This window comes from Myxocyprinus asiaticus, chromosome 28, assembly GCF_019703515.2.
Source record: "Myxocyprinus asiaticus isolate MX2 ecotype Aquarium Trade chromosome 28, UBuf_Myxa_2, whole genome shotgun sequence".
NCBI classification, from domain to species: domain Eukaryota; kingdom Metazoa; phylum Chordata; class Actinopteri; order Cypriniformes; family Catostomidae; genus Myxocyprinus; species Myxocyprinus asiaticus.
This window is the reverse complement of record NC_059371.1, coordinates 28,082,979-28,106,799: the sequence shown is the minus strand read 5'-3', so window position 1 is coordinate 28,106,799 and position 23,821 is coordinate 28,082,979. Positions and strand designations below refer to the sequence as shown.

The following is a 23,821-nucleotide window of genomic DNA, read 5'->3' as shown; positions in this document are numbered from 1 at the left end:
GCACATTATTCCAAACTTTTGGCTGCCAGTGTGTGTGTGTATGTATGTATGTATGTGTATATATATATATGTCTGTGTGTGTGTTTACAATTAGAATTAACAAGACAAAAATCAAACAAAGCAAATAGCGCTTGAGGAAAGGTAAAAGAAAAACAAAACATGCATATTAGACTCCTGCTTAAATTCATATTTTTACAGTTGTACATGTACATGCAATACAACTAATGTACCATGTACCACTCTGGTAGTTCTTTCTAAAAATCATATTTTTTTATTCATGGACATAAAACAAAAACAACATAAGAGCCAGACAAACTATACACCATACATTTCAAACCCAATTGTTATACCTCAATATTTTACACTTACCACAAAATGAAGTGATCCCCTGCCAGGATCAGGGCTCTCATGCTAACTGACATGTCAAGGAAAAAATCCATAGTACCTTCAGGTTAAAGGCCATTTAAAGAATAAAGAATAAATTATGTATTACCACGAAATACTCAAATTAAAGAGTTAACTTTAAATTTACAACCATGAAAATGTTTAGCAATACACTATCAAATACGATAAGCTTCAAGAGGAGATATTTTTGAATGATCCGTTTTCTCCACGTGGAAATAAATGCTGGGAGGATGACCAGCTTTGAAACGGTGTTAAGAATAATAAATAATTTCTGGGTGCATCAAGGGTGCACTATTATCCAGCGATGCTTTTTTCGTTAGCTAATAGCAAAGTAATTCTAGCAAGTCAGTCCACTGTTGGCCATCTTTGGAACGCTCTCGGGAGGCTATTTCCAGTCATGACAGTGCAGCTCCAATCTACTTGAATGGGGGAACACCGAAATCTCAAAAACGGTTGGTCAAAATTACGATCAAAGAACATATTTCAAATCAGTAATTACATTTGATAATATTGGTATCATAAATTGGGCTTCTTTACCTCATATTACGCTAAAACACGCATGCGTGTTAGCGAGTTGATTGACAGGCGATGTCTGTGTCTAAATGGTGATTGGCTCTTTAACCTGTAAGGCGGGACTTCCTTTCTACAGCCCAGTCATTTTACTAGAAGTGGCCCGTCTCTGCTAAATATTCTCTGCTAATAGCTAACCCAACAACACAGACAGTAGCAACTTCAAACAAGCCACTTACCTTTCGTTTTCTACCGCTTCAGTAAAAACACTGCATGTATTCGTTTTTTTTGTTTTTGTTTTTGTTTTTTACAGCACAGTAAAGATTTGTGTATGTGCTGCCGACTCCTCCTCAAGTGTTTCTTTAGACGAACGTGTTCCAAAACGGATTATCGACGGTATCAAAATGCAGTGGCATATATCAGTGCCACAAAATCACTGGCATGTGCCACATGCCACTCACAACCGGATATGCCACCGGATGTGCCAGAGCCAAACATCAGATGCCATACCACAAAATGTTAATACCGCTGGTATTTTACTTTTCATGACGGTCATGGGAAGACTCGAGGCGCATAGACTTTTATTTTGACAACTCTTGGATATAACCATGTTGTAGACTGCTGCTCGCCTCTGTTGGCGCATGCACAAGTCCAGCGTGGGGCTTCTTGTTAAAACACTACAGTCAGTATCCCATTTTGCAATGGAGGCCTTTAACCAAATGTTACTACAATACCCGCCGTTTATAGTCGGTGGCGTTGGAGTGACTGCGGTTGCTGCAGGAGGAGCGCTGATCTACAAACTTGCAACCAGGTATTGTGTTCCTGTCCATAAAATGTCGCTGGGCCTAGCAAAACAGGCATGAGTAGCTTGCTACGACGCCAGAGTGCATTACAATGAGCAGAACGCCTTTCCCGACCTCCTCTTATTAACACGCAGGAGTATTTGATCATAACATTTATTGCATTTGCTAAATTAAATAAATTTGTGGTCGCGCAGCCTGCGTTCTCAAAAAAAGCGCGCGAGTTTTCATAATGCCTAATAACCTTCATGTTTGGAGTTAAAATATATAATAATAATAATAATGATAAAAAACATAATTACAGCCTAAAATACCAGTTACTACAGCTTTTATAAATTGCTGTAAAGTATTGTATAGTAAATTAATGTGGAAAAATCTCCTTTAAATACAGTTTAAAAACTTTCAGAATCTCCCTATAATTAAAAAAAGATGATAGAGGAGACTAATACCATGTTACTAATACCAGTTCCAAGTAACTTGGTTATTATATTTCGGAAGCTATAAAATTTTGTAAGACCATCTTCCTTGGAAAAAACTGTCGTAAATGTCACAACTGTCAGAAATGAGTCTTATAGCCTACCACATATTACCTAAAGCTAGACTAAGACTAACAGCATGTAATATTGTTGAAGATACCAGCTTTGATTAGCTTTATTTGTGTTACACACATGCCCTGCTCTAGTAATTTCTGAATGAATCATATTTTGTCTAGACTGTCAATTTAAACTGCAATTACACCATTAATTATGAATAAAATATATAATTAATTTCCTGGAATCTAATTAATTCAAATTTCTAGCTTGTAGAAAACATGTAATCACATGTTATGGTTAATGAATCATCTTTTTTATGCATCCAGTCATGTTGGCATTATTTATATTCTCACATACTGAATTTATCCATGTAATCAAACCCTTATCAGCTTGTAAATAGTGACTGTTTCATACTACTGTGAGGTAATCAGATCCCAATTAAGAAGAGACATTGGTTGTTTGAGTCAGGTTTTTCATTTAGTAGATTAGTTTCAAAGTTAGGGGTCACATGAGTTTGCATTAAATATCATATGGAAGGGAATGCAGCCGAAAACTGAACTGCTGTAGTTTTTCAGGTCAAGTTAATGAAAGATTTGCACTGAGGTTATTTCCTGCTATGGATGGGTATTATTTATCACACTTCTCATAAGACTGAGCTTCATAATTCTTGTTTTTATTCTACAGGAAGAAACCAACTCATGTCATAGTGAATTGTTGGTTCTGCAATCAGGACACAGTGGTCCCCTATGGGAACAGAAACTGTTGGGATTGCCCATACTGTGAACAGTATAATGGATTTCAAGAGGTATTGATTGCATCCAAAATGATGTTATATTTGTCAGATAATGGGAATTATTCATAGAACATGGACAAAACAAAGTGTAGCAAATTACATAAGAATGGATTCAATTTATTTATTTATTTTTCCCGCTCATGTTTGATAAGGCCCAATATTATGTGTGAATATTGTGTGAATATATTGAAACAGTATTTGGACATGCTATAAGATTATGTGACCAAGCATGTGAGCAGTTTGAATTTGATGTTCTTTTGTTTTTGTCTTTAAGAACGGTGACTACAACAAACCCATCCCTGCTCAATACATGGAGCATCTCAACCATGGTGTTTCGGCTGGCATTCCAGAATCACCTAAAACTCTGCAGTGGGTCAACTGCCAGATGCTTTTGTGCAGGAAGTGCAACAACAACCAAACACTCAAGATTAAGCAGCTGGCATCGTTCATCCCCAGGGATGATGTAGGTTTAAAATCAACCCATTAAATTTCATAATTTCTCCAGGGGTTGTGAATTGACTTTTGTTTTATATTACAGTGTACATTACCTTCTGTCATGCACTTTCTACGATATTGAGACTTAATCAATTGTTTAAATACAACATGCAAAAGGTGTCTATGATCTAACGTATTTGATCTGTGCCTCAAAACTTTTTTGGAGCTAGAATGAACATCTAAAGCTCAATCCTGCTCAACACTATTTTGTGTTGAGTTTTCTCCAAGTTTACTCAAACTGACCATGACGGTGATGAAAGGCACCAGCTTTATAACAAGTAACAGACATGCAACCAGTAACATTAAATCTGATATGTTCGTTGCCATGGCAGGAAAACTATGATGAAGAGATCGAGGTCTATAAGCATCACCTCGAACAGACCTACAAATTGTGCAGACCTTGCCAGACCGCAGTGGAGTACTACATCAAACACCAGAACCGACAACTGCGAGCTCTGCTCTTCAACCACCAACTCAGACGCAGTCGGGATGCTGATAAGGCCTTCGTTAAGGTGATTTTCACTAGCACATTTTCTTCAACTTTAAAGGATTAGTTTAGCCAAAAATACTAGTTCTGTCCAATTACTCGCCGTCATGTCATTCCAAACTTCCATTGAACATTGCAATAACATCATGGTTAACATCAAGTTCAAATGACTCAAAAAGCACTTTAAAAGTATTAATGAAGGTGCAGTATGTAAGATTCAGAAACCCTTGTAATTATTGACACCTGTGGCCGTTAAGTAAACTGTAGCCAGCTAGCTGTTGCTTGTGCACACTCCATAGGGACGTGAGTGAGCATCGACCAAAACAATGACGTAACGTACAAAGAGGCTGAACGTGATTCACCGACATTATGCTGACAGATGAGGTAGCATAATTAAAATTACACAGTTATGATTGTTTTACTACAAACTTTGAGACTGCATATTATATTTGACTCTCCAGTGCTGGAACAGGGCTAAAACAAAGTGTGGATATAGGTCTGACTATGAGAGACTGTAGTTTGAAGTAATCACTTTTCTTTGCATGATACATTGACTGCATTTATACGAAAGCCTATGTTGGCGTTAGCTAGCTAGCCAGCTTTATCAATAGCTGTTAGCTAAATTTGGTGGATGATGACAATAGCTGTTTATAAAATAGACTGTACATTATAAATATATTGACACAACTCAGTATTAATGTGATTCCATCACAACTGTCATTTTGATATATCGATGCACTATTGTTTTATAATAATAGAATGTATATATTCTCTGTATAACCAAGTTACGTTACAATAATGAATGGAGCTTTTTGAATTATCTTGAACATTGTCTAGCATTCATTTCATGTATTATTGTAGTTTACCTTGCTGAATAATTACAGATTAACATTGACATTAAACTGACTTTTAGTATAAAGAGAAGATCGTTGAAATTATTTGAAAGTTACGAGCAAGGTAGCTTGCAATTCGTCAGCGTTAGCAGGCAAGATCAAGTTAGCTATAATTACACAGATCAATCCTTATGGCACTATATTTCACATGCTTTGCAGTTATGTAAGCTTACCCGTCCAATAAGAAGAACGCCAATTCAGGGTCAGTTTTGATCCTCAAAAACGAATTAAGGTCCCTCCAGTAATCAAATGCCCAGCCGATTTTCACTCTAGTTTTCGCTCGACCATGATCACGTTCCTGCTTAGCCAGACGGGATTCAGTAGATAAATGTTTTTTTGGCTTACTCTGAGTTTGTGTAGGAGTCGGTGTTGTGCTGGGAGTCGGACGTTTTCTGGATTCCATCTCTAAGATAAAGTTACCTAGTGTTGCAGACCGTCTGTTGACGCTGTTGAATAGCGGAAGAGAAGCTACTGTCTGAGGCAAGGCTCTCGGGAGCGCGCATAAATGTCACATCCTTTGGATTTTCCCAGCAAAAGCGACCCACTCCCTTTGCATGAAAATCAGTCTACAGGTTTTAATAGGCAACCTAGGAAGTCCGGAAAGGGCTCATTTTTAAAGTTACGTTACAAGCCGTTCACACATTGGCAAAAAAACGGCGAATATTACATGAAAAATTTTACATATTGCACCTTTATGGTTCACCCAAAAATGGAAATTCTCTCATCATTTACTCACCCTCATGATATCCCAGGTGTGTATGACTTTCTTTCTACAGTAGAACGCATTTGAAGAAAAATAGAAATATATCTCAGCTCAGTAGGTCCTTAAAATGCAAGCGGATTATAATCAGACTTTTGAAGCTCCAAATGTCACAGACAGTAAGCATTAACGTCATCGATTTAATTCCAGCTGCTAAATTAATGTCTTCTAAAGTGATACGATAGCTTTTGGTGTGAAAAAGGATCAATATTTAAGTACTTTTTAACTATAATCCATTGCTTCCGAGGGTGGAGTTCACGCGGTCTCTCATGTGACGTATTCACATTGCCATATTACAGACGTAATCTCGCGTTCTCCACTCGGTTGAGACATCCAAGATAAGCACACAAACGCACCATTGTGAGTAAAGAAACAAATACAAATATAGATCTAAACCAAAACCAACAAAGCTTCTGTACAGCGTTCATCCTACTCAGTTGTTTTTTTATGATTAACTTTTTTTTGATTCATATATTAAACAAAGAAAGGCAAAACATACAAACAGAATCAATACTTAACCCCCACTATTACATATATATATAAAATAATCAAACACTTTAACCACTACACACCTCTCCACAGTTTCTCCCCGAGAACCCTCCAAAAACGGCAGATATTTGCCCCATTTCCCCACAAACAAGTCTAAATTCCCCAGTCTTCTGGATGACCCCTCTTTAAAAGCTGCCACCCTCCCCATCTCAGAGCACCACTCCTGAAATGGGGGCGATCCAGCCGTCTTCCATCCCCTTAAAACTATCTGTCTGGTGATCATGACGCTGGTTAGGACCCAACTTTTTATGTGCTTATTCTCTATATTGATGACCGCCCCATCGCCTAAAATAGAGTCTGGGGCAAAATAAAATTTGAGTGTCCAATACGTCACACATAAAACTCTGAACCCTCAACCAAAAATCTTGGATCTTATCACACCACCAAAAAACATGGGTTGTGTCCCCATCTTCTGATTGGCATCGCCAGTAGGTGGGTGTGTCTTTAAGACTAAGCTTATACAATCTAGAGGGGGTCTAATAGAATCTATGTAAAATCTTGAATTGCATAAGGCGCACCCTTGCATCTCTAAATGCAGACTTGATGTTTTTTAGAATCCTGGCCCACACTCCCTCCTCCAATACCAAGTTTATATCTTTTTCCGATAATCTCTTGATAGAAGTTAAAGCTCCGTCCCCCAGACTCTGAATTAGTAGGAAGTAATATACTGACACCTCATGACCTTTTCCAAAAGCAGAAATCACCTCTCCCAGAGTATCTACTGCTTTAGGGGGGTGTAAACTACTCCCCAAAACAGTACAGAGCGGGTGGCACAGCTGTAAATACCTATAGAACTGAGATCTGGGAATCCCAAAATGTTGAACCAAATTTTCAAAGTATCTCAACATTCCACTCTCATATAGGTCACCGAGTGTAGAAACCCCCCTCACAATACACTCTGACTTATTAATACATAATTTGGGGTTCAGCCATATGCTCGAGGCAACATTTAAGTAAATGTCCGAATTAAACACTCTGGACACTTTTGTCCATACCGAGTGCAAATGCGAGATAACGGGGTGTAACTTCTCCGATTAGTTTGATAGGCTTTGCAATGGTGAAATATGGGCAAGAACTTCCTGTTCAATACAAAACCAGGGAGGGGCTCTCTCAGGTGGAAGCGACCAATGAGCCAAATGTCTGAGACCGAATGTATAATAATAAAACAAAATCTTGGGTATGCCTAGCCCACCTTTGTCAATCGGCCTATGCAGCTTACTGAAATGTAATCTAGGATGCTTACCATTCCAAATGAAGGACTTCGCTATGCTATCAAATTGCTTGAAAATTGCTTGAAATAAGAGAGGGGGACATCTACAGGGAGAGATTGAAGCGGGTAGTTAAGTTTTGGAATACAATTCATTTTAATTACATTAACCTTCCCAATCATTACATAAATGTAATGAAGTCCACCTGCCCACATCACTCGAAAACCTTTTTATTAAGGGGTCAAAATTAACTCTTAACTAAATCACACAAATTTGCTGGGAATAAAATGCCCAAATACTTAATTCCCTGTTTGGGCTACTGAAAGGCGCCCGGCTGAAAAGCTGTTACTGGACAGTACACTGTCAGAGCCAAAGCTTCGGATTTAGACCAATTGACTCTGTATCGTGAGAGCAAAATTATTAAAGGAATTAATAATTCTGTGGAGGCAAGGCATAGATCTAACGGGGTCAGAGACGAATAATAAAATATCATCAGCGTAACTCAAAAGCTTATGTGCCACACCTTCCGTCACCACCCCTGGGAAATTATCTTCCTTTCTTATCGCGGCTGCTAATGGTTCCAGGGCAAGACAGAACAATAATGGGGAAAGAGGGCAACCCTGCCGGGTGCCCCTATCCAGAGTAAAATAATCTAAAATTAATCCATTTGTTTGTACTGCTGCTACTGGGTGTCTATAAAGTAACTTAATCCATCCAATAAAAGGATTTCCGAACCCGTATATATTTCTGAAATCTTAAAAAGATAATCCCATTCTACCATATCAAACGCCTTTTCGGTGTCAAGTGAAATGGCAGCAACCGGAGTCTGATCATTCACCACTGACCACATGATATTGATGAAACGCCTAATGCTATCAGAAGAGCTGCAGCTCTGAATAAACCCCACCTGATCTATACTCAGCAAAAAAAGAAATGTCCTCAATTTCAACTGCTTTTATTTTCAGCAGACTTAACATGTGTAAATGTTGGTATGAACATAAGATTCAACAACTAAGACATAAACTGAACAAGTTTCATAGGCATGTGATTAACAGAAATGGAATAATGTGTCCCTGAGGGGGGTCAAAATCAAAAGTAACAATTAGTATCTGGTTGGGCCACCAGCTGCATTAAGTACTGCAGTGCATCTCCTCCTCATGGACTGCACCAGATTTGCCAGTTCTTGCTGTGAGATGTTACCCTAGACATTTCTGGGTGGAATGGCCCTAGCCCTCACCCTCCGATCCAACAGGTCCCAGACGTGCTCAATGAGATTGAGATCCTGGCTCTTCGCTGGCCATGGCAGAACACTGATATTCCTGTCTTGCAGGAAATCACGCACAGAACAAGCAGTATGGCTGGTGACATTGTCATGATGGAGGGTCATGTCAGGATGAGCCTGCAGGAAGGGTACCACATGAGGGAGGAGGATGTCTTCCCTGTAACGCACAGCGTTGAGATTGCCTGCAATGAAAACAAGCTCAGTCCGATGATGCTGTGACACACCGCCCCAGACCATGACGGACCCTCCACCTCCAAATCAATCCCGCTCCAGAGTACAGGCCTCGGTGTAACGCTTATTCCTTCGACGATAAACACGAGTCCGACCATCACTCCTGGTGAGACAAAACCGCGACTCGTCAGTGAAGAGCACTTTTTGCCAGTCCTGTCTGGTCCAGCGAAGGTGGGTTTGTGCCCATAGGCGACGTTGTTGCCGGTGATGACTGGTTAGGACCTGCCTTACAACAGGCCTACAAGCCCTCAGTCCAGCCTCTCTCAGCCTATTGCGCACAGTCTGAGCACTGATGGAGGGATTGTGCGTTCCTGGTGTAACTCAGGCAGTTGTTGTTGCCATCCTGTACCTGTCCTACAGGTGTGATATTGGGATGTACCGATCCTGTGCAGGTGTTGTTACACGTGGTCTGCCACTGCGAGGACGATCAGCTGTCCTTCGTGTCTCCCTGTAGGGCTGTGTTAGGCGTTTCACAGTATGAACATTGCAATTTATTGTCCTGGCCACATCTGCAGTCCTCATGCCTCCATGCAGCATGCCTAAGGCACGCTCACGCAGATGAGCAGGGACCCTGGGCGTCTTTCTTTTGGTGTTTTTCAGAGTCAGTAGAAAGGTCTCTTTAGTGTCCTTTGTTTTTATTACTGTGACCTTTATTGCCTACCATCTGTAAGCTGTTAGTGTCTTAACGACCACAGGTGCATGTTCATTAATTGTTTATGGTTCATTGAACAAGCATGGAAAACATTGTTTAAACCTTTACAGTAAAGATATGTAAAGTTATTTGGATTTTTACAAAATTATCTATAAAATACAGTGTCCTGAAAAAGGGACGTTTCTTTTTTGCTGAGTTTATATGTATAAGAGATGTCATAACTTAATCGGTTAGCCAGAATTTTTGACAATATTTTTATGTCTAGCTGGATCAGGGAAATTGGACTGTTACACTCGCTTGGATCTTTGTCCTTTTTAAGAATCAGACTGATCCGGGCTTGTGTCATGGTTGGCAGAAGCCTTCCATTCTTTAATGATTCTGTAAAAACTTCTAACAAAAGTGGAGTCAGTTCTGTAGCATAAGATCTAAAAAATTCAGTGGCAAAGCTGTTCAACTCCGGAGCCTTGCCTGTAGGCAAGGCCTTAATTACCTCGCCAAGCTACTCCAAGTTTATTTCAGAATCAAGAGAATTGTTTTGCTCAGTCGTCAGTTTAGGGAGTTCTAATGGTTCCACCATTTCTAATATCTTCATCAGTAGATGAAGACGTGGAGCTATAGAGATCAAGACAGAACTCTTTAAAAGCATTATTAATGGCAATGGCTGAGGTAAATATTTCACCACCATCAGATTTCACTGAGGGAATGGTAGAAAAAGACTCTCTCTGCTTTATATATCTAGCCAGAAGTTTTCCTGCTTTGTCCCCCGACTCAAAGTATAACTGTCTTGCCCTGAATAGCCAAAACTCCACCTTCTGCAACAAAATAGTGTTATATCTGTATTTCAATCGGGTCAATTCTCTGAGGTCATCAGAAGAGATTCGGTGCTTCAGCTCTTCCTCTGCACTTTTACTATTCCCTTCCAGTTCCACGAGTTCTCGTGCTTTGGATTTTTTGATGAATGAGACATACTGTATGATCCGACCGCTTTAAGTGCCTCCCAAGCCACGCCCACAGAGGATACTGAGAACCAGTTGATCTCCATATAAACATTGATTTCAGTCTTTAACATTTTTTGGAATTCAGGATTTGCAATAGGGATATGTTAAAGTGCCAACTATATGATTTCTTTTTCTCTGTATGTGGCAACGTCTCTAAACTCACCAGGGCGTGATCTGAGACTAAGATGTTTCCAATTGAGCAATCCACAACAGATGAAATGAGGGACTTAAAAAAAAAAAAAAAAAATTCTAGAATAAATCTAATGGACTGAAAAATGGAATCTAATGGAAAAAAAAATTATAGTCCCTACCAGATGGGTTCAAAAGTCTCCAAATATCTGTAAGACCAAGATTTTTACACATCCTGTGAAGCGTCAGTGTTGCTCTAGGGGGCTTACACACTTTTGCTTCACTATGATCAAGGACTGAGTCCATCAAAAGATTAAAGGGTGCCAGCGGCTTGCAACATCCCTTCAAGATCTATGAAAAAGCCCTGATCATCAGTGCTAGGTGCGTAAATATTAGCCAAAATCAACCTTTGCCCCTGAATTTCTGCTAAATCAATAATGACTCTTCCTAATTTATCTTTAATAAATTTGAATTGTAGATGCTTACTTATCAATGTAATGTCTCCGCTGCTCTTACTTGAGCCAGCACTAAAGAAAACATGTCCACCCCATATATTCCCAAATTTTTCAGCTTCCTGCGGGGAAAGATGTGTTTCTTGAAGAAACACTATCATATTTCTTGTGTTTAAGAAATAACCTTCCTTCTTTTTATGGGGTGCCCCAACCCATTCACATTCCACATGGAGAGAGACAATCCACTCATACTAACATTTGACATGTTGACATATTAGAAAAAATAAGTTGTCAAAAATACAATTATTAAGGTCACATTCCAACATAGGTGCAACAATCAACCCCCGAACATCCCCAGAACAAAAAAAATAGAAAAAAGAAAAACGTGCGCATTAACCCCACGCACGACAGTGCCAACCAGCGTCCATCCTTCTAAACTCAAACAGTTCATGTACGCCTACGAGAGTCTCCGCAACAACTTTGCTGTTGGACAGAATTACACAACAGAAAATAATCTATAAAACAAACTCCAGCCAATAGGCGGAATAAGCACAAAGAACGTGAGCCGGCCCTTCGGCTGTTACATGAGTGTATCAAATGCCCTAATCCCTCTAATGATTTGCAAGAAATATTCCAAAAAACAAACTCCATCCAATAGGAGGCATAAGCACGAAGAACGTGCTGATTCATCCGCAAACTGTCCCGAAGGAGTTTTATTCCACAAAAAAACTCCAGCCGCTAGGCAGAACCAGCACAAAAAGAAACAAAGGCGCACAGTTTCCTCGGACAGTCAAGTGAATGTTCAGCGAGTTAGGCCCACTCGGCTGCATCGAGAGCATCACACAATGACTTACTCATTCCGTTGACTTTATGAAGGACATCGCTTGCTGTGGGGATGTAAATATTTTAAGGCCATCCTTAGTATCTATTCTCAATTTGTCCGTGAACATCAGTGAAAAAGCGACCTTCTGTTGATGTAAGAGTTTCTTGCATTCCTTGAATCGATCACGTTTCTCTCTTGTTGAATTCACAAAGTCTGTGAACAAGAAAATGCTGTGGTTCTTCCAAGAAAGCCTTCCTTTACTCCTGGCTCTCACGTAACATGAGATCTTTATCGGATGATCTTAGAAATTTGGCCAGAATTGATCGGGCCTGTATCCCTCCGCGGATCTCCGAGCCGGAACCCTGTGAGCTCGCTCGATTTCCAGCTTATGGCCTGCTATGTCGAGCAAACTCGGGAAGAGCTCGTCTAGGAATTTCACCATATCTCCTCTCCTCCGTCCTCAGAAATTCCAACAATTCGGACGTTGTTTTGCCGATTACGATTCTCAAGGTCTTCCAACTTTTCCCAGACACACTCCAAGTCTGCCTTGGTCATTAGCAGCTAATTTCCTCTCCGATGACTCCAGATAATCGATCTGTTTCTCAACATCTGCCACTCTTGTAACCAACTCGGTGAGTTTCATCTCCATGGCAGTGATCGATCAACATATTACAGCAAGATCCTCCAAGTCAGCAACAACCTTTGTCAGCATTGCCGACATGTTCAACAGTTGACTCTGAATCTCTTTCACCTAACTGGCCAAATTGAGTCCTGGGCTTTCGGCCTGCTGCTCAGGAGCTTCAGCTTGAGCACGTAAGTGTCTTTTAATGTCTCCAGAGCCCAAGGATTTTGAATTCTTTGACATATTGTCTTCATAGAACAGTTATGGAACACAGTGTATCGAATCTCACCGGTTTATGACACAAAAAGTATTAAAACTAGCAAAGTGCACAGAGCTTACCGTTCACACATCCAAACCTCGCATGGCACCATGTGACTTCCCATCCTACTCTGTTGTTAACAACGCTGCTCTTCTGGGTGTTGCGTGTGCATCGGTTCTCACGCATCTCACATGCCAGCTTGATTACATCACTCGTGCATACCACTGCTGACTGGAAGCGATGATTTAAAGTTAAAGTACTTAAATATTGTTATTTTTTGCACCAAAAACGATTGTGTTGCTTTAGACATTAATTTATTAATAATTTAGACATTCATTTAACAGCTGGAGTCGTATGGATGACGTTTATGCTGACTGTTTGTTCTTTTTGGAGCTTCAAAATTCGATGTACCATCCACTTGCATTTTAAGGACCTACTGAGCCAATATTAAAACATTTATATTTTTCTTCAAACGTGTTCTGGTGAAGAAAGTCATACACACCTGGGAGATCATGTGGGTGAGTAGGGTAAATTAGGGCTGGGTATCGCCAGCCACCTCACGATACGATACTTATGGCGATAACTGTCACAATTCTATATATATCGCTATACAACACTATGTCATGATTAGATTTTTCGATTTTGCTTTTAAATTAATTTGGGTATATTTCAGTTAAAATGTCCAATTTGCTTACAGTATGAAAGAAGTTATCATTATCAATATTGTTATTCATTATACAGGGGACCTTGTTAAATTACAAACATATCAATTTTACAAATTTTATTTTATCATACATTTTTTATGATTATGGTGACATTTTAGCTTTTTTTTTTTTAAATATAGTCTATGTATTACATCATAATGATGTATTGAAATTGAATATATTATATTGCATATATTCAGTATATTGTTACATGTTTGTTGTTTACATGTCTAATTTGTACTATTTACAAGTATTTATTTAGATATATAGAACAAGTGCTAAAACGGTACTGTCTCTTTAAGTCCTGTGGCATGAACTTTGAAAGTAGTGTTTGTTTTGGTCGAGTGGCTTCTTTACAGCATTCATGCTATGTGTGATTTAGAATTAAATGTTTCTTTTGTTGTTTTTGATAAATAACTGACTGAAAGGATATTAAGTCAAATTATTAAACAACAAATGGTTTGCTTGGACTCGCATCACACAGAAAGAGTCAAAGCTTTTACTTTCGGCACGCCCTGAAAATATCTGGGTGCTGAACTTTTTTGCTACTACACCACTCAAACACTGGGTATTGAAATCTAAAAAAATTACCAGTCTGTGATTAGCCACTGGCATTTTTTGTAGCATATGGGAAGTATTTATGCACCTATGATTGTAGGGGATTGCAGATAGAAAGAAAGAGCGATCTTGGCATTTTAGAATTTTCATTTTTGGGTGATCTAACCCTTTAAAGTGGTTCAAATGACCAATGCAGCATGTTCCAAGTCTTCTAAAGTCATAAGATACATTTCTGTGAGGAACAGACCAAAACTTAATTCAAGAGGGTGAATAAATAATGGTGACAGAATTTCCTTTTTGGATGAACTATCCCTTTAAGACCACATTGTTTAGTTTTCAAGCCGTTGGATTTGACATGAAAAATAGAGCACGTTCCTCTTGTATACCACTCTGATTCAGTGAAACTAGTGGCTTGATTAGGTGTCAAGGGATTGAAATGAAATATGCACTGAATTCAGATAAGTTGCCCAGATAAACCTACAACTTAGTTTTTTTGTGTGTGTGTAGCGTGTACAAAGTATGATTAATGACCAATCTGTTACTAGTGTTTTCTTAAATCACAGATGGATGGATGTAAGTGAATGCCAGAGATAAGGAAAGACCTGTTCTCTCTCGCTGCTTTTGTATTCCCATAGTATTTCATAGTGTAGCTACTGTTGATTCATCAAGTTTTTAATTAGGCTTGGCATGCAACTATAAAGTGGTCTTCTGTTCTCGTGTCAGGTGATTTTCAATTTCTCATTTGTACAGAACACTTACTCCGTCACCACACCAGCCTGGTTGATCTTGCTCAGAGTCCTTGCCTTTCTCGCCTGTGCCTTCCTGGTAGCCGTGGCTTTGTCTGGGTCTGGAGATCCAGATGTGTCCTCCACTGTCACGCAGCCCCTAAGCGGAGGAGTCGCCCTGCCCAAACATGCCCTCAAAAATGACAGCGAAACCAAGGCCAATGAGGGCAGCAAGATGTGGACCGATTTTGTGGGTCTTCTACCAGAAGAGGCCATGGAGAACGCCAGGCTAGTCTGGCAGTCTGGAAGTGATAACCAGATGGCTGTGGCCTCTGTTGGTCTCCTGACTTGCATCACAGGTGTCTTAATGGCAGGACCTATCAGGTGAAACACTTGAGCTTTTCCAGTACAGTGTCTCCTCATTTGGCACCAAGCAGGTCAGAAACATAGCATGCAGACAGTAATGCCAGGCCAATGCATTGCAAGTGTACTGTCCTGTTTTACATAATGCGAATTTTTGTGTTAATGTGGCAATAACAAACCGCAGTGCTCAAGGGGGAGATAGTTACCTTTAAATGTCCATGTCATTAAACCATATGTAAAGAGCATTCACACAGGCAGTGATTTGCAGCAACAAATCATTGAGAAGCCATTCATTTTCAATAAGAATTAGTAATTTCCGGCAGCATGAGTGACCACATTCAGTTTGAGAGTGTGGCATTCACACTGATGGCAATTTGCAGCACGTCAGCGACCAGAAGTTACACATTTTTAATGAGAATTGTAGATTTCCAACAACATGAGTGATCAACACCTTTGGTGATGCAACAAATTTTAGCAGAGTTCAACTTTATGCAAATGAGAAGTGACGCGAACTCATGACTATTTGGGTTGTCAAATGAAAATGATTTTATTTTATTTAAAATAAAAATGCACAATTGAAAATAGCTAATGTGCATTTGAATTTTGCATGTGTACCAAGATGTGCTGAACGACAACTTTTACTGATGTAAATTTTGAAGACAACTTGTCTAAAGTAAGAAACCCTCAGAACACATTCAGAAAACACAGAGTGTTTAAAAGACCCATTTAAAATACTTAATCTGTTCCAACAGCCAAATCCAACTCTAAATTCTGTAGAGAAGGGGCATTTATCTGCGACGTGCTTGCCTTGCATAATCATAATTGTACATTATATATAGAACATGAAACCTATTCACTTAATAAACATTAGCAAACACAGACATATTTATTGAAAACAATTGAATGAAACATGCAGGACCAAAAGAGTAACCCTAACAGCCTGTTCTGAATGGAATTCACCAAGTAAAAGTTACTCAACGTATTAAAACAGTTAGGACATTGTTGAAAATAATTAACAGGTAAGCCAAATCTACGAGAGAAAAAAATGCGCTGAAAATTTGCGCATATTTCACGACGGACGTTAGCATAGGATCTAGGGGCCATTTACACGACGTTTTCAACTAAAAACGGAAAACTTTTTATGCGTTTTGGCTGTTAGTTTACACGACAACGGCGTTTTAGGGCCCGAAAACACAAACTTTTGAAAATGGGTTTCAAAGTGCACATTTTTGAAAACTATGCTGTTATCGTCTCCGTGTAAACATACAAAAACGCGAATTTGTGAGAACGATGACGTCACGCGCACGCGTATTACGTGTTCAGTCTATAGGCATGCGCGAGAGTACTTCAAAACAACGCGCGAGACATTCAAAACTACAGTGGCGGACTACAGGACTGTGTTTGTGCTGCTCAAGATTTTGAGTTTATTGACGCTTCTCCAGCAAAGTGTAGATTTACTGCATCACTACTACGACCAGCGATCGCCATCTTCATTGTTTGTATTCACTGCTCTGTGAAGAATGCTTATGTGCGCAGACGCTTAGTGTTTCTTTACAAAGTGACATCGGCAACTACTGGCCTGGCATGCATAATACAACGTTTTTAGTCGTTTTCGCGGATCTGTGTGAACGGGGATCGTTTTGACATCGTTTTGCAATCAGTTTGCGGAAGAACACCTTTTATGAGCTGTGTTTTGTCACTGCTCTTCTGCGCCAATGGATTTCATGATTTTGACCTTACCTGGACATCACCTGTGTGATCATGATTTGAAGATATTCAGAGTCTGAGTCATTTGTCCTATTTTCATGTTGATATGTTATTCTATTAAACATGTATCTTTTAGATAACAGAATATGAACATTCTATTAAAATATTACTTGCTTTGATAAAGATAAAAAACACTGGTATTTACTATTTTGAATTAATGAATTAATTTTACACTTATAGCACTTTTCTGACACTACACTTTAAGCGCTTTTACATTGCTAATGAACCACCACCAGTTACCAGCATATTTTAATATGATCATTCAAGTGTTTAATCTACTGTTAAAGTTTGTATTGTACTACACCTATTCATTTAAAAGGTGAAACTCGTGATATGGCTGATACAAGTTCAATGAAAGGCTTTATTTTATATTATATTACACAGCCTGAGTTGATAATGCAAGTAAAACCATAATACTACAGTGAACAAAAAAATGTAAAACGAGGATCAATAATGATGCAGATGAAATATTCTTTATTAAACAGGAAAATAGTAAAATGCAGAAATATGCTTTATGAAAATTACAATAATATATTTAATTAATCATTTATTTAGCAGTAAAGTTATAATAGATAGTTACACACTACACAGATTAACATGTACATTACTGTGCTATGAAATCGGTATGTTTTAAAAAACTTGAGATTATTATACATTGTAAACAGACTGACTATGTGCTAAAAGGACAATAAGTGATAGTTTGTGCATTTCTGCGACTGGGACAAAAAAACAGCTACCACATGGAAACTACAGCAATGCTAGAAAGTAGTTTTATTTCAAGTAGCTATAAACATTTATATAAGATCTAACTTGCTCAGCAAGATTCTCTTCAAATTGTTGCGTCACATTACTAGTTGACCTGAAAGAGAAAATGGACTACGCTAGATTGTTAATGCTAATGCACTGTAAAATGCGATGTTTTCTTATGTTTCTTATGTTTCGTACCTCTGACACATTTCGGAATGCAACAACACGTGAAATTGAGCTTGCATGTAGGTGTATGTTTCTGGCCTTAGAATGTGAACGTTACCTAAAATTTTAAGCTAAATGCATTTTCACCTTTTATTTATTATTATTTTTTTTTTTATAAAGGTTGAGGAGGATTGATGCAGTGGCCTCTGTGCTGTGGCTCCTGGTGATGTGCTTCTACCTGGCTGAGTTTTACCTGAAGACAGACATCCCAGACTGGTTGGAAATGGTCAAGTTTGGCATCATGTCTGTGTGTTGTCTGGTGGGATTCGCTTCCGCTGTGGCAACACGCAAATCCACGAGTCAGAGAAGAGCCAGAGGTCGCAGGTCAGAATCTGAACAGTGACACTATTTTATGGGATACTTAAGAGAGGACACATTTGGGACAAATAGAATCAAGGGTTTGATTTTTCTCAGATTTCCCAGCTTTCCTAACAAACTAATGCACTCCAATATAAACCTCCATGGCCTTTAAGATATCCACTATAGTTTATATTGGCCTTTAAATCACCATGCTGGTTTGTGTGCTTGAATCTTGCCCCGATGGTCTTGCTCAAAGCAAAGTAGAAGAAAAGGAAAGTTTATTGTGTGTTCTGTTTTCTAGTTTTAATTCTTGACATTGTCATAGTGCCCCTGATTTGTCATAGATTAATCTAATTTTTCAATACAGTGCACTGTTTTTGTAGTGTTACATTTTTGCTACCAATTCTGTAATATACACGTAAGTTTATTTTACCTTTGTTTTGGTCCATGTTGAAATCACGGTTAAGGAGGATTATGATAGCTACTGCTGTTGCATTGCAATAGAAAGCGCATTGTTCATGAATAAATGGGAATGTTGCTTGGGGAAATGGGAATTTTTTTTTTTTTTTTCCCCACCTACACTGGATACTCATGATCAATGATATTGTTACATTGGGGCATGAAATTGACACTCAAAATTTACAAAGCTTTTAATCATTGTGCATTTTTAACTTAAATCCCATTTTTGTGCCAACTACTCCCGTTATATCAAACTTTAACACTAAAATACTATACACAATATTAGCCATATTTAACTGGTAGCATACAAATATGTTTAGCTCTCGGTGGCTGTGTGCGATGCATTATTTACACTGCACAGACCAGTTATCATAAACAGTAAAAAAAAATACCCAGCCTTCAGTGTTGAGTCTGTAATTATCATCTTCAGATCACTTCTTGGTTAAGCAACATCACAACACATTTGAGAGTTTGTCAAATATGTGTGCCTTGTGCCCCTCTCTTTGTTTAGATTTGGAATAATTTATAAGCCCGCCTGAATTTCAGGTTCTTAAGTTTGTAATGACTTCACCAATTTGATTTCATAATCATTAATACAGAATTTATGCAATAATATTATTTATTCAATGACCCAGAAAAATTAGCTCACCTAGTACTCAGCATAGTATATACTGTGCTTATATAATAGATGTACTAAACTGTAAAATGTTGTCTATTAATTACATTGCATTATGAGCCATTCAGTTTTAATACTACTAACCACACTACATCCCTGTGAAATATAGCCGTCTCTTCTGAATATCTCTAAATAATGTAAAAGAAGTCAAATTGAAATGTAAGGGACATTTTCAAAACATTTTTCATCAAAACTTTACATGGATTCAATTGTAATGCCTTGAAGGACAAACACCTGCTTGTAATTGTCTCCCGTATATTGTATTTTTTGTGTGTTCTAGTAAAACGTGTGTTTGATGGCATGTGAAAGTATGACTGTAGATTTGTATGTTTTTCTATTTTTGCATTACTGTAATCCCCAACTATATGCATGTAGCATATGCTGTGAAGTTACTTACTGATGTGACATAGACATTTACTGTCTGCAACTTTATCAATTTACTGTGGCTTAAATTGTAAGTCTGTATACCTTGAGCACATTTCCTGAAGATATGTATCACCTAATACAAATTTTATGGTACTTAAGATCATCCATAAAGCATGTTTACCTCAGACAAACTATAGGCTCTCAACTCGAGGTCGACCGATATATTGGATTTACTGATTAATCGACGCTGATAGTTACTTTTGGAACTAGCGGTTATCAGCAAAAATCAACACAGATAGTTGCCTATAGTTCTCTTTGTTGTTTTTGTTTTTATTCCTCCGTGTTCCTCAGTGGACTCTACATAAGTGTCCCTGGTGCATTTTGGGCTTGTTCATCGTTAAAAGTCCCACGTTATGCACCAAATTATATTTTTTCCTGATTATTTTTACTGGACTTTTGGCAGCACAATAAACTGTATCTAGGATTGTATTTATTTTAGACTCGTTTTTGCGTTCTGCCACTGTAATAATTTTTAACATTCAAGAAAATTTATTTTTAAATCTATCGGCTGATTAATCGGTAGTCAGACTTATCCATCAGTTATAGTTAATGCTATCTGCAAAATCCAATAACGGTTGACCTCTACTCCCAACTTACTTCAAGACATTGGCTTATAGTTAAGCATTAGTTTAAATATTTATAATATTGTATTACCAAAAATTGAAGTTTACTTCATTCAATTTTTTTAAAAAGCTCTGTTAATGTACTATGTAACATTTTAAAAATACATTTATTAACAGTTTACTGGCTAATCATTAGTGTGAACATTTCCTTTTGTAATAATGGCACATTTTCCTTGCTCAGTGCTGGTCCTAGCCTTTTGGAGGCCCTAAGCAAAAATGTGTGTGGGGGCCCCTGTCAGTATGTTTGTAACACTACCTATAATGTCTTTCACAGTTTGTGGGCCCCCTGGAGGATCAGGTGCCCTAAGCAACTTGCTTAATTTGTCTATAGGGAGGGCAAGCACGGCCCTTGCTTTTATAGTATTTGACTGAAGACATCTTTAACCTTGAGTATTAATTAGTTTTATATATCCTCATGTTCATAGTTTCGCTTGCCAAATGCGTTTAAGTACTGATTTTTGGTGAATAATAGTTTGTATCTAGACTAGAGGTCGACTGATTGTGGGTTTTGCTGATACCGATAACTAAGGTGGGAAAACAGGCTGATAGATGATTAATTGGGCCATTTAATTGCCATTAATGGTGGCAAAAAACACCTTTGCCATCTGAAATGAATGAAAATACTAATTAAAATATTACAGGTCAAACGTGTTGGTTCAGCAGTAACAAAACACTGCCTTAATAAGCCAAATAGAGACTGTATGCTTCATCACTACAGACAATATTTCTTATTTTATTTTCATATTAAATCTATGAATGAAGTACAAGAAAGGGGGAGAGAAAAAGACATAGAAATAAAATCAACTCAAGTCTTGTTTTGGTAATTTTAGAATGGCATTGTCTATATTATAGATCCATGTGCCCTCACATGAGCACATTGTGTTATATAACAATGTGCCCTCATGAATATCAAATGTATATTTCAGATGTATATATTTTACAATGCTCTTACGTTTTTGTACATAACTACGTCATAAAATTAGCTTGGACAGACGTTTTGTCAGAAGTGAGAAAAGTTTGGGAATCTTTATAGTAAAAAACTACCATAAAAGAGAAAACTATCAAACTGTTCCTGTGCACGTGCATTCACTCAATGTAATTTCCTTGCGCTTGGTCTTCTGAAGCAAGAGTACGGCCGAGAAAAAAGCAAAAACTCATGCAGCATAAGGGTGGCATTAATGGATTGATTTACTGCTGCTGATAATTAACTTATAAATTCACTTCGAAACAAAACCTCTTTAATTGGACGCCACACAACCCCGGAAAAAAACAAAACAAAGGATCTGCACGAATTCATGTTCTGCATGAATTCATGACTTGTTAAAAAAATGATTATTCAAAACTGCGTATTAAGAGAAAAGGTAAGCAGTTTCTAAACAACTAATGTTATAAATTAATTATCAAACCATCTTTGGTTGTCTTAAATGACTGATTTATTGTACCATGACAAGAACAATAACGTATATACATAGTCCATACCTTGGCTTTTTTCTGTCAATGTTTTTAATCCCGCTTTTGAAGCGTCTGTCACTATAAATAGCCTAGTAACATTGCACAACAAACTGCGTGCAGAGTCAGTGATTGTTTTTATTTAACCTTTAGAGGGTGCAGTTATGCTGTTGACCCAAGCAGTTAGACTGTAGAACCCTCCAAATACCAAGAACCAAAAATTAGATTTTTATTTTTGCCGATAGTTAAGCACAACTATCGGCCCCGATTAATAGGTAAATCTAATATATCGGTCGACCTCTAATCTAGACTTGATATTGATTAAAAGTTTCTCAATCATGTAGACTGGTTAACCGGCCAAGGTTTATTTGTATTATTATGAGTATGAACTTGATCCTTTCATTGACTACCTATACCATCTCATCAGCCTCGAAAAATTGCTGCCTTTAGTTCACATTTTACCCTGTGTCTTCCTTTTTGTTTTAAGTTGGCAATTATCTTGAGATCCACAGATTTCATATGACAGCAAATATGAGCAGATAAGTTGAGTTGAATACAACACTAAGGATTTAATGTGGTAGAACCTCTCAAAGTCAAAGATCTGAACACATTGTATCTTAAGGTCAAAGATCAATTGGAAAGAAAGCAAAGTTGCCTGTTTTGAAATTGGTATCTCTTATCCAAATTCCAGTTTTTCAAAAACTTAGTCTGGTTTGGACTAGCTTAGGTCTTACAAATGGTAAGCAATTATAATACCCTAAATCAATAAACTCACATTTATGTAATGTTTGACATCTCAAATGTATGTGAATGTGCCACAGTTTTCATACTAAACTTGTAGTGATCAGAAGCCACGATGTGTTTTGTAGCATTCTGGTTGTTTATTGCTTTTCCTTCGTTGCAGGACCAGAACTTGTTCAAATTTAAGTGTAGAAAAGTAATACTTTCATTCTCATCAACCATTTGCCCTTTTTATTATTAATAAAAGTGCTAAGATGTTGGCATCGACATGCTCTCTCTGGTACATCTGACAAAAGATCAAGACTTTTGAATGACACCTAAGTTATAATGTGAAAGTCAAAAAACTGCATTGTTGAATTGTGTGAAATTGTTTCCGTCCAGAAGTATAAGCTTGGATTTGTGTTAATAAAGTTTTGGATAGTTGTGTTTTGAGTAAAGCAGCATGTTGGAGCAGCTTGAGTTGTGTTGCATTTTTTTATGCTTGTATTATTTAACTCTGTTACGAAAAGTGAAATAAAATGCTGATAAAATGGGAACTGTGTGTTTGGTTTTTCATTTAAAACTATCTCTGGTAATTTTGATTTAGTTGATGCATTGAAGTCTTTACTGAGCAAATGGATGTGGATTGAGATATTAGTGATGTTGGATTTCATAAGTCTGCAAATTTGCTATATTAAATTGTTTACTCGTTACGTTGATTTACTGTGGAGTAGGGCTGTAAGTGTGATTATGACGAATCATTGTCTGTTCTAGGGCTATGATGATTAATTGTCTCTCTGAGGGTTTTCAAGATTAATTGTCAAAGTTTCATATTTCGTAAGGTGCATGTGTGCTTCATACACCTTAAGAAGTCATTTTTACATATTTAACTTCAAATACATAAATTCTGAAAAATCTTTTTTTAATGCTATTAGATTAAACCCACAAAAAATTTAGATTTGGTACATAATTTTGTCACTCCACAGAAATAGAGTAAGAGTGCATCTCCTCTTCTGTCTCATTGCGTGTCATTAACACTGCGTGTATGAACCCGCTATGACCAGGAACATTTGCCATTACACTATTGTTAAAGTGAAACTGGAGTGCTTTGCATTCATTACCAAAGTTTATATTTGTTTTAGATTTTCACTGGAGTTTGGCCAAGCCTTTGCTGATGAAGTGTGCACCAGAGCGCTTG

The 23,821-nt window shown here is 37.9% G+C and overlaps 1 protein-coding gene across 1 annotated transcript in view; it reads left to right on the top strand.

The window, feature by feature from the left end:
- Positions 1 to 1,129: 1,129 nt before the first annotated feature.
- The window catches only part of LOC127419509 (transmembrane protein 201-like), a 33,317-nt gene continuing 10,625 nt past the window's right edge, over positions 1,130 to 23,821 (top strand). The window contains exons 1-6 of the mRNA XM_051660960.1: positions 1,130 to 1,726; positions 2,933 to 3,053; positions 3,316 to 3,504; positions 3,869 to 4,048; positions 14,894 to 15,252; positions 18,091 to 18,294. Coding sequence (XP_051516920.1) covers positions 1,557 to 1,726; positions 2,933 to 3,053; positions 3,316 to 3,504; positions 3,869 to 4,048; positions 14,894 to 15,252; positions 18,091 to 18,294 — 1,223 coding nt within the window. The 5' untranslated portion in view covers positions 1,130 to 1,556. The remainder of the gene's footprint in view (positions 1,727 to 2,932; positions 3,054 to 3,315; positions 3,505 to 3,868; positions 4,049 to 14,893; positions 15,253 to 18,090; positions 18,295 to 23,821) is intronic.